Source organism: Molothrus aeneus, chromosome 5, assembly GCF_037042795.1.
Source record: "Molothrus aeneus isolate 106 chromosome 5, BPBGC_Maene_1.0, whole genome shotgun sequence".
In the NCBI taxonomy this organism is placed as follows: domain Eukaryota; kingdom Metazoa; phylum Chordata; class Aves; order Passeriformes; family Icteridae; genus Molothrus; species Molothrus aeneus.
In genome coordinates, this window is record NC_089650.1 from 10,823,603 (window position 1) to 10,835,769 (window position 12,167).

The 12,167-nt window shown below is 41.2% G+C and overlaps 1 protein-coding gene across 3 annotated transcripts in view; it reads left to right on the plus strand.

Annotated features, from left to right (window-relative positions):
• KIAA1549 (KIAA1549 ortholog) overlaps window positions 1-12,167 on the plus strand; it is a 141,987-nt gene that overhangs the window by 65,350 nt on the left and 64,470 nt on the right. For all 3 annotated transcript variants that reach the window (XM_066549631.1, XM_066549633.1, XM_066549632.1), the window contains exons 2-3: window positions 2,863-5,574; window positions 7,040-7,128. In XM_066549631.1, the coding sequence (XP_066405728.1) occupies window positions 2,863-5,574; window positions 7,040-7,128 (2,801 nt within the window). The remainder of the gene's footprint in view (window positions 1-2,862; window positions 5,575-7,039; window positions 7,129-12,167) is intronic.

Sequence of the window (12,167 nt, forward strand, 5' to 3'; positions counted from 1 at the left end):
GTCCTAGAGCTTGTAACTTTCTCAAGACACCATGTGTTTTCCTTCCAAAAAATGAAACATTTATTTCAGAAGTTGTGTTCTTTCCTTCCTGGCATCAGTGGCAAGATTCTTTACATTAAGAGGCAAGGCACAAGTGTGTGATGAAATATTAATTTATTATTCCTTTGTCTTTCAAGGAAAAAAATATTATCAGACCATCCAAAAAATTTAAAAACCATATTCTAAAGTCAGAAAGAATTTAAAGCCTTGCCTGTTCTACACATCTGTTGGAAAGCTTAGGGTTATGCCCTTAACTCTTCAGAGCATCTTTTCTGTGACATTTACTTACTTCCAGCAGGATCTTGCCATGTGCCAGCTCCCCAATCAAGCTGAACAAAAATAAAGTGGCTCTCTGTGGGTGAAGGAACATGGTGCACAGTATAGGCATAGCCAGGCAGTAGAATTGTTTTTGTGGCATCACCTCTAGCTTTGAGTCAAAGATTTGTGGAGATACCTGATCAAAAGTGCAGTTACTAATTAGTATGAGTATTCAGCTCTGTCTGGTCATATTAACTGTCAGCTGTATTTACTGTGCTCATTATGTTGGAGCTGTCACAGCTGCCTTGTGCACTGCTGCAGAGATTTACAACATGAAGCTGTGGTGAAGAAGGAGTAACCTTCTCTGGTACCATGTTTGTCTGCAATGTGGAATTCACTGTAAGCAAGGGTTTGGTGTCCAAAGTACCAAGCTGGGCAGGATTTTACAGGGCTGCCTAAAAGGAAATGCACATGCATACAGGGAGAGAAGTGGTTCATTTTGGCAATGTTTGGTCCATAGCCTTGTAAGTCTTCCTTAAGTAACTCCCTGCTTACTCAGAATGTCACAAAGAGAAAAGTAAAGGTTGGAAGCGTAAGTCAAAGAAAAGAATGAGGCCAGGGAGTCTTTCAGCAATGAAAAAAAAGTTGAGCAACTTTTGGTCAGCTAGCAGAGCTGTGTCGGGGTGCATTTTGGTTCTGTGCTTCTTGGAAGCTGCTTTGTCTGGTACTCATGTTAACTCCTTGTGAAAGCTGTTATTGCATGGTGGCTGCACTGTTCTGCACCGTGTCGTGTTCAAGCATCTGACCTGTGCTGAAGAGGTTGAGGATGGACTTGTTTACTTGTCTTACATAGCTTTTACAAGAGTGTTTTTCTTGTCTTCTTGTTCTTCACCTTAGAGCATTGTAAGGCAGGATATCTTATCATCGTACTCCAACTAAGCATCATAAAGCTGGTAATGCCTACAGTGAGTTTGAGGAGGAAAAAAATGGATTGGGACTGCTTGAGAGAATAGTATCTGTTATGCTACAAAACGTTGTGCGTGGAATTTGCAAAATAAAGGATATAATCACAGCATTAACTTAGGTGTGATCAGTGGTAAGCATTAACTCTCCTAGTTGTGCTTTTCAGATCAGCACCTTCAAAATTTATCAAATCAGTGTGTCAGCACTTGAAAAGTTGTGTCAAGGAGTTCAGCAGAGAGACCAGGGAGAAGGGGATAGGAACAGCAGTTTTGTCACCTCTGGAAAGTGATGTTAGACACTGGGAGACAGATGAGTGAGCTATTCCTGCAGGACTTTCTGTGAGTTACTGAGTTCAAGGCATCCTCTAAAGGGTTACAGATGTGGTTGCAGTTGAGCTGTGTACTGTATCACTTGTCCAGCGCTTTGTAATGTGTATGCTTGTTTTTACTTTAAACTGGTCCCTGGTGGTTTAACTGGATGTGATTCCTGCCCCTCCAGCCTTGTTAATGGGTGTTGCCAGTGGGTTCCAGCAGCACTGCCTGGACACTCCCATGTGAAAATAGGGTGATCAGGCATGCTAGATAACTTAAAGATGAATGCTTTGTGTGTACCCTTGAAAACTATTCTGCTGCAGTTTTCTGTGATTTCCTTTAATAATTCAGCTCTGAATGCTATTAATCCAATCTCAACATTTCAGGAAAGCAATCAGCCTTTTCTCTGCCAAACTCATCTGTTCTTGGAAAAGCTTATATACAGATCTTCTCTGTAACCCAAGAATGCTTTTTGAGAGAGGAGAGTATTTTGTTTGTTGAAATATGTAGTGAATTCTCAACTTTTTCTCCTTTGTGTTTGAATCTGGCCATTACTACTTGAGCTCTGCAAACTAGGGGAGTGAAGGCTTTATTACAGGTGGCCTCTAAAGAGAGCAGTCCTATAGGGCTGTGAATAAACATAGCAATTGTGTAAGGAAGCAATGGTGGACAATGTAAAAATAACATGTTACAAACGTGTTAGCAAATTCTTCCTGTTGATACCAGGCCTTATGAAAAAGGGAACCCTTCTTCATCTCTGGTGTCACTCATTTCTGATATGAGGGGGAGGATCTGGTTCATGAGCAGAGTAGATCTTTTAGTGACCTTAATATTAAGAAAGAATGAAACCAGAGAAAATTAAGGGATACTAAAGGAGAGGAAAACACCTAAAATGATGTAGATTTTCCTGTGAATTGTTCCTCGTTTCCTTTTCTGATGTGTTTGCTTTGAGAGACCACTAGTTGCCATGGAGTGTAACCTTGCCCAGGTAAGAGGGGGGCACTTTCTGCTCTTCCACAGGTCCCTCGGGAGTGCTGCGGTAGAGACATACAAGTGCTTTGAGAGGAGCTTGTGTTGTCCTGTTCATTTCCAAGGAATGGAGTTTCACAAAAAATCTTACTATTTGTGCTGACTTGCTTGTGGAGGGTTTTTACTTAGTTTGTCTTCACCCTTGAATTCTGGGCAGTTGTCTCCAGAAATATTCAGTGTGACATTCGCTCATGGCAATCTTACCGCTTGTGCTGATCTGTTGTGTTTTGGCTTTTTTTTTTTTCTCTCCCTCTTGATTTAGATGAGAGATCCTTGGAACAGCAGAATTTTTCCTTTTTCTCAACGGTGCACGAAAGCATATCAGGCAGCAGGACACAAACAGCCTTAGCAAGAAGTACTTTGGAGTCCCAAGAAAGTCATTTGCTTCAAACAGTTTTATCATCAGTTACCACTTCCTTTGATGGGACTTTACTTAGCCAAGAAGAAACAGCCATGATTTCAGAAGGGAGAAGTACGCCGTTGGTAGATGTCTCTGTAAGGAGCAATGAGGTATTCCTAAGTGATGATGAATTTATTAGCTCCTTTTCAAAGGCACAGTGGACTCCTCCCGTGAAGTCTTTTGCAGTTTTAACAGATCATCACTCAGTTAATACAGTAGAGCCATCAAGAGAAATGTTAGAAACTGTGTTGCTAACACCTTCATTATCTGTCCTTTCTTCACTGTATGATATCTCAGAAACAGCACAGCAGAAGACTCCCTTGAGTGCTGTCCCTGAACGCAGCCACACTCTTATGGAGCTAAAGCCTTTTGTACCAGATCCTGAAAAACTAACAGCAAGCAGAGATTTGCTGTCGTACCCTCCAAATACAGCTGTTCCTTTCACTTCCATTCCTTCTGACGTGGGAGTTGTGGCACAGGAAAACATCAATGCAAGTTTAACAGCTCTGCCTTTTGGGGGTGCTTCAGAAGGATTTCCTCTCCATCTCAAGCTGCTGGGTGAAACCAGCCCTGGAGCCCCAGATTCTACAGTGCAAGGTGCAGACCTGTATGGTGATGTTTACACCCATGTGAGTAGCAGGGCAGCAGAATCTCTCAGTCGAAGGACTTACCCCACTCCAAGCATTCCCTGGCTCACACCAGCTTCAGCAGCCAGTGCTGAGCCTGCTTTTTATCCTATTAGTCTTCCACTTGTGTCTTTCCCTCTTGATTCAGCTGCCATTTCTGTGAACTCAAATACAATTCTTAATGCCAGCCTGTTTACACATGACTTCTCCACTACAGCACCAAATTTGCCTGCTGGTTCAGAAATACCAAGTCAATCAGAGCTTGTCAGTGAGCTCAAGAGTCCAGTGCCTTTCACGAGATCCTACAGTTACTGTCTGTATTGTGACTCTGTTTCCCTTCTGCCAGAAGCAGGCTTTGCCCCAGAACATGATGTGGGCTCAGGCGATGATGCTGAAACTTTGTCCATCAGAGCCTCTGAAGTACAAGGCATAACTGCATTTACAACTATAATTACTGATGGGTATGAATTAGAGGAACCTACACCTGAGATTTTTGATACTTCTTTTCCATCAAGACCAGTTGTTTCATTTTCTTCAAGACTTGCAGAAATCCCTGACTCAAGCATGTTTTTATTAAGCACTAGAGACACTACAACACCTATAACAATATCTCCCTCCTTCTATCAGCTCCCTGGGGAAACATCACTGAACATCTCAATTTCCCAGACCTTCCCTGTTCTGGAAACAATTTCATTGACTCCAAGTGCTCATGTAGAATTTCCTGGTGCCACCACTGCTCTGTTGGACTCTGCCATCACCCCCAGTGAGCCAGTTGCGTCGTTTGCAATCAGTCGGACAACCTTGCTGGAACTGCCAGAATTAATGCCATCAGAATCCATGGTTTTGCTTGGCAAGACATCTACAAGTGATGAACTGTCTTTAAATATTTCAGATTTTCCATCCAATCTTTTATCAACACCGTTTCTTATTGAATCTAGCTACTTGTCTTTATCAGTGACCATGCTAAATTCTTACTCTGTCACGCAAAGTGATTTATTAACACTGTTACCTCAGACCTTGTTGACTGGGACATCAGTACTTCCTGAGGATGTTACCAGCTGGGACTTAGCTACCACTGTCAGCTCTGCCACTGATGCCGAGGTTTCTCAGTTACATCTTAGCCAAACACCATACTTTCATTCAAATACATCATCCCTTCCAGATGCGCAGGTTCCTGAAATAATGCCATCATCAGAGTTTCACTCAGAGTCATCTGTGTTTCTGGAAGCATCCTCGGTACTGCCAGTGGGCTCTGAAGTTGTGTTTACCTCAGCTGCCACAGGAGCTACCTCTCAGTTGGAGCCTTCCCTCTCCACCTCTCCCTCTGTGGCTCCTACCCTGGTGCTGCCCACTTCCGACACCCAGTCTGTTACCAGCAGCATCTTGCTCAGTGAAACAAATCTAATCTCTTCGTTTACTACCTTCCCAGCAACTCCTGTCTTAAACATATCTTCATCTCTACTTTCAACTGCTCTGGGTTCTGATGAGGATATTGGTGCTACAGTTAACCCCACGCTGCTTTTAACATCTGGCAGCAGGGGCAGTGTCCCCACAGCCCTTCCTCCCACAGACCCTGACATCCTTGCATCAGATGCTGACGCCATCAGCATAATGCCCTTTCCTACAGCATCTCTGTCCATGACCTCGTCGTTTGCTCCCACACAATTCCCTGTGACTGCCAGCCCTCCCCCTGGACATGAGGTTCCATCAGGAAGCAGTGTAACTGCTGGTGCTGATCCATCAGCTCCTTCCACCGCTGCCACCAGTGCTGCAGGCAGCCCAGGGACAATCTCCTCCAGTGCTACAGGCAGCCCAGGGACAATCTCCTCCACCCCTCTGAGGACCACTACTTTGTCTGAAGTGGTGGCTGTGACCTCTGCTGTGACAACCACCAGGCAGCCGTACGTCTGCGACATCACCGTTCCCGACGCCTACTTAGTCACTGCAGGTAAGATATCCCCAGCATTTTCATTTTGGTTTTCAGAAGCCACTGTAACATGAACTCCTAGCTAAATTGCAGATTTTGGATTAACTAAGTGAACCTTCTGGTGTAAATTTAGACAAAGAGCTGTAAAAGCATTGATTTATCATTTGTTGTTAAAAATAATAGAGTTCACTTGAACGAAGTCCATTGTGAGAGAGAGTTACAAATACATTACACTGCACAGAGAATGAAATTGTCCTCAAAAATTGCTGATACAAATGTGCTGAGTTAGAGGCTGCTTTATCATTTCATTGGTTGTAAATGAATGTTACTGTCATGGTACTGTTCTGCCAAACTGTTTATTGTTCTGACTGAGTAAGTTTCTCCTTTCAGTTGTTGCTGCTGTTTATTAAAAAACACCTGCATGTGAGGTAATGTTGTCATATTTAAGAGGAGAATTGGTTTAAAAAAAGTTTGGGTTTTGCAACCATGTTTATAATTTCACCTTACTAGCTTATGTTTGTATCTTACCTCCTCCCATACTTACTTTCAATTGGATTTGGTGTGTTTGTAACCAGAAAAAGTGACATTAGTGTGTTTGAAAATTAATTGTCTTAGCATCTGTGTTTGCTTTTTCTGGTGTTTTGCTGCCTCTTCCTAGCTTATTAACAAAACAGTGCCAGCAAACTAATCCAGGGCAGCTGCAGAAGTGCTGCATTTTCGTGCTGAGCAATTTTTTTTACTCTCAAGACTTAGTTGCAAGAAATAAAGCAGAATGAGCATAATCTCATCCTCCAGATATATAGGTGATCTAGCTATGCTAGTGATGAGGAAGACTTTTTTAAAATGTAATTTGAGTACTTTTGTAGGCAAGTAATTGATGGAAAGTAAATGCAGGATGACAACACAACACTTTCCAGTTGTTTGCTTAACCCACAGTCACAGTGTCAAGTGTGATTGTAACAGACGTGACATCTATTGGGATGTGGGGATTTTAAAGCTCTTTCTAACTCTGTGGATATCCCTTTCATTAATTAATGTCATGTTTGCTTACTTTTTATTTAAGAGAAAAGTCGATGCATATTTTCTCTGGCTTTTGTCTGACCTTATCTGCATTCCTTGTGTTGCCTACAAAACTTTTAACTGTGTTGTGACAGCGAACTCACTCACAAGTCAGACCAAATATGCTGCTACTTTCCCATTTGAATGCCTCAGTGGCTCTTTAAAAGTTTCTTTTATCAGAAGGCTGAAGACATTAGCTGTGGAAAAACAAAACAAGAGAAAATAAACTTACAGTTCCTTAAACTTTACAGTCACTTTTTAGGATACAGTCACACCTTCACCCCATCCTTGTTGTTCATCTTACCTGTTTGATGCAACTGATCTCACTACCTGCTTTTTCATGCACTGCACAGTTGAAAATGCAGCTTTGAACAAAAACCTTAGAGATGAAGCTAAAAGGTATTTTCTGACTGACGTTAATTTCTAGTGCTGGCCCGAAGAGCTGTTCTGCGAAATGTCAGTGAATCCATCAGAGAAGTGCTCAGAGTTCAGTTCAGGAGATCAGTAGAGCTGGAGGTAAGTGGTATGAAGTGTGTACAAGTAATCTTTGGTCAATATAATACAGTAGGGGTTTAGTTCAAAAGCTAAAACAGTAATTCAAACGGTCTTTAGATACTGTATCAGAGAACTTTATTTTAAGTTAAATGTTAGTCATGTTTTGGTTGTTTTGGTTGTTTTTTTTTTAATTTGAACATGATGTCAACTTTTTTACTTTTAGAATGCCATCATTTTCTAGGACAGACCTTTCTTGGTTTTGCTAGAGGTGAGCAAGTCATGTCCAGAATCTACTGCTCACCTCCTTTGTCTTGTGAATTGAAACTGAAGAACTTTTACTCTTCAAAATACCTGTTAAGCAGATCTGTTTGTTCTGCTAGCTGATTACATGATTGGCACTTTAAACAAAATTAATCCTTCTGCACAGCCTTGTGCTATTTTATGTTATAAGTGAGACCATCAACACTTGCAGGGGAGGTGGTGGAGTCCCGAATGCCTGATTTGGCAGATGGAAAAGGTAGGGGGGAAAAAATCAGGTGTGCAGTAGTAAGATGTTATTTCTAAGCCTTCAGGTAGGTGTAACTCCTGTCCTTACTTCCCTCACAGGAGTAGCTGTACTCTTGGGGTTTTCTGAATGTTTTCTCTGCTTTGGTATTCAAGGAATCATCTTTGAACAAGATTTCAATATTGTTTTCTAACTTCCAATTGTTGAAATAAGGGTTAAAGGTGCTCTGTTCCCTCTGTGTCAAACCCTCTGAGAGGAAAAGACACAGGGATAGTTTGGGGTTACCTTTGTTGTGTAATCAGTGGTGAGGAAATACTTCAGTAGAATTATTGGTGTAGATGACGTTCAGCTGCACTTGCAGTTTTGCATGTCTGTATTCATCTAGTTGTCACAGCCCAGTACCAGATGATCTTTTGTGAGTCAGTGATCTCATTTTTGTTCTGTAGTTAACTCAAGTAGCAGTTCATTGAACATAACTTGCATTTCTCTGTGCACAGAATTGCTTGGTGCCTTTAATTTTGGCATCTCCCATGATCACTGCACTCAGTAATTAAACAACTCCTGTCTGATGTTTGAGGATGCACATCTCTACTACTCAGTCAAGATAGGAGTGTTATAAATTCCTGCCAAACTTCAGCTACAGTGAGCTGCCTCTCTAAATTATGAGTAGTTTATTTTTTAGCAACAACTGCTCGTGAGCTACTTAGATTTTATATATATATATATATATATATAAAAGAGATTTTTCTTCTGGTTCTCTAAATTATACCTTTAGTTTGTGCAAACTGGAATAGTCAAGAAGAAGTCAGATGTTCATAATGATAGAAACATTTAATTTTCAGTGACCTTACACAGCTCATTAATATGGAAGCACTTATGTTCTTATTATTAACAGCAGTAGGACAAAATCAATTACTTAATATTTGAAGGTTAATTGGAACAAGCATTCAATATACCACTTTATATTTTTCCCTTTAATTTCCTGCCTTTCATGCCTACTATTGCCTTGTAAAGCTCTCAATAGGGAGAAAGCTTCCAAGAAGTCCTAAGGCTTCTCAGAAGTAACTGTTTTTATAAATAATGCAGCTAGTCTAGCTTCATCCTTTGGAAAATCTTTTTTATCTAAAGGAAAGAGATCTTTGCTGAATCAGTTTTGCTTATTCTAGAATGCTGCTATCATATGGGTTCTGCACTAAAAATAATCACTAGCAAATATGTTTTCACCTCTAACTGTGGAATACTAACAAAACTGTTGGTTCAAAAAAGAGCTGTCTATAACAGCAGTGTGTTGAGTGGTGATGTAATGCAGTATTTTAAACAGAATTTCTCCATCTTGCTAAACTTAATCAATCAAACAGACCTGACCTTTGTTAGTTGAAAGTACCTAGAAACCATGTGTGTGTTTGCAAGTTATGGTAAAGCAGTGCACTTCTCTAAGCTGCTTTTTTACTGTGTCTCTTATTACAGCTCACAGATGTTCCCTTGCTGTGATGTAATGTACAGTAAATCAGGAGACAGTCCGGTTAAATTTAACTTTGTAGTAATGTATGCTTTAAAAATAAAATCCATGGCTGTGATGGCTATAACTGCTGCTCACTTTAAATAAGAAGCAAGTTTAGCAGTGAAAGGAGGATTAAAGCATTTCTTGCCCTCAGCTTTTTCAGTTGAAACTTTGGCCTCTGCTACTTTATTGTTTCAAACACTGTGAGTTGCTGAAGTGGAAAAAAGAGGAGGTAGGATCCTGCCAAATGAAAAAAAAGCTTCTGTCACTTTTTTCCCTAGAAAAATCCTTACAGCAAAGTGAGAATAACCAAAAATTTCAAAGTCTTTTTTAGTTGGTCTCAACATATTGCATCTGCAAAAGAATAAGACCCCATTGTCTGAGTAAGAGTAATTTTAGTCAGCACTCTGTAATGTAAAGCTTATGACACTTGGGTAGGATCTGTAAGACAATGTTCTCTTGACTTGACTTGAACTGGGGTGTAAAATAAAGTAGTGTTGGCAGTGACTCACTGCCAGGACCCCTGGTGCCATTAAGTTCATGCCAGCAGGAAAAGGGTTTTTGCCAGCCTCATTTGCACTTGGAAATTTTATCATGCATCTGGCATTTTTACCTTAGCCACTAGGTTGTTGTATTTAATGTGGGTTTGGTGGTGTGTCCTTAAGCTACCAGTTCCTATATTCCCAAATCAGTGAACTCTGCCTCCAAAGTGTGGAGATCAGGTCATTGCCAGGTAAATGCTTCTTCCAAAGATGCCACCTTGTGGGCTTGCACTGGCTTCATCTCTGCTTCACTGAAGTTGTGGCTGGTATTGTAGAGGTGTGCAAAACCAGTGAGAACTGCTGCCTCAGGATCCTAACGTGCCTAGAAGCAGAAGCTTTATTTTAAGACCTGTGAGCCTTTGTAGTCCATCTTCAGGAAGTTAAACACCCTCTACAGGCTCTTTATAGGATTCTTAATAAGGTGGTGGTGAGAAAATCAGTTGTTGATGCTTTCTGCCAGATGTTTACATAGCGTAGTACAGTGGAGTGTAGGCATGGATTGGGTTGTGGCAAAGGTGCATCTGGTCAAGTATTTTAGCAGACAATAATCAATAGCAAATGCTTAGGAAACATCATAAGGGACAAAGAAAAGATACAGTCATGCTTTTCCTAAATACTCTTCTAGCCTTAGGAAACTGAGCCTTAAAAGCTTTCTGTGCTGGACGTGCTCTCTCTTGTGAGGGTAGCTTGGAATGAGCTAGGTTGTGTCCTGGGAGCAGCAGAGTTGGGCCAGTCATTGCACTTGGGAGCAGGGATAGCTTAACTCGAGGTGTTGGAAGAGTTCTCTGCTTCTGCTGAAGGTTTCTGCTTTTGCAGCGAGGATGGCTCCAAACTGCACGTGGAGTTTTGTGTGCTTCTCTGGCTTTCTGGCCCAAGGTGCTAAAGTTAAAATACTTGTACATTTTAATATAAGAAATCCATGCTTGTGTACTTTAATAGCGACACTCTAAAATGTGATGGTTCAGCCACCTAATTTGTTAGCATCCAGCTGTCCTAGCAGTAGAGGTGAAACTTCCAAGAGAGAGCTCGATTGGATGGCTGGGTCTGTGAACCATTAGAGCTGTGCCAAGAGCAGCTATTCTCATTCATGAATCATGATTCCAGAGTCATGAGCTGTGCTCATCTAGCCTTGATAATTTTGTAGGCCTCTCTGTGAATTAGCTTGTAGACAGCATCAGGCTGTCGTGGGTCTGTTATTTCTGTCATATGGATGAGGCTGAAGAGAGCTAATTCTAGACAACCCTGCAATACCTCAAGCAGAAATAGCTTGTAGTGGTTCTAATCTGCCTACCTCAAAATTACTGTTAAAAGTGGATTTTTATTTTGGATGTCCATTCTGGAGTTGCTGTTGCTCTTCTGATGCAGTGCAGCACAGAAGGGAACCAGTGTTAGCTGTTGAGCTGAAAAAGTTAATTCCAGGGCTGCTTTCCTGGTTGTCTGTGGGGCAGCACAACCAGTCAGAGATGGAGGCAGGTGAGTTGGTTACAGAGCCTTGCTTTTGTGTCTGAAATACCCAACTCCCGTGCATAAGTATATGCTGGCTGCAGCAGCCCTCTCTTCCTCAGCATATACTGCTTCAGAAATCACCAGCAAATTGTCACTGAGATTTGTAATTCTAATTCCTCTTTTTCTTGCCTTTTAAGCAGTCTCATTTGCAAGTAATGGGCAACTTTCTTTTGGCATGTGTTACCCATTTTTAACTGCTGTTTGTTTGACAAACTGAAGCTGCGGAGATTATTTCATCATGAGATAAAAGAATAAAATTTCAGATAAGAGGAAATGAAAGGAGCTGTGCACATTATTCATATCAAACAAATTTGAGTTTTATGGATCTAAATCCATTTAAAATAAAAGTTGGATGTTGCATATATTTGTGGGCAAAGAAAGAAGAAAGGCATAATGAGCAGCATAGATTATTTTTTCTCATTTCCTTCTGCTGCTGAGGTAGTTTCTTCTGGTGGAGATGAGCTCTCTGAAATGCAGGCATTTTAGAAGACAGGAAGGAGCTGCTTGCTGTCTCATCTCAGCAGCAGTTGCCATCACTTTATACTACAGCAGAAATACCAAAAAGGAATATGTGGGTCGCAATTTAGTGGCACTGTGGTTTTCTATAAGGCTGTTCCTGAAGCTTAAGGTGTTTAACACATCCCTTCACCAGCATGGCACCTGCAAGGTGCTGGCATCCCTTCAGTGAATTTATCAGAAACTCTGGGTCTCTGGTTTACATGATTTATCCATGAGGCCATCATGTTGGATATCCCAAAATACTTTTGAAGTGTGACTGCCACAGGCAAATAAAGCAAACTGGGGGAGTAACCCAGGAAGGAAGAAAGTAATGGTGGGGAAACAGGTGTTCTTAATGTTCAGAGAGTTTCTCTGAAGGAGGGAAGACACTGCAGTATGTTTAAATAAATAAAACCTTTCCATTTGTTCTACTTAGGTGGCTGAGAAATGATGGATAAGAGTGTCTGCATGGTTCAAGGTTTATATTTAACTTGCAATCTCATTTCTT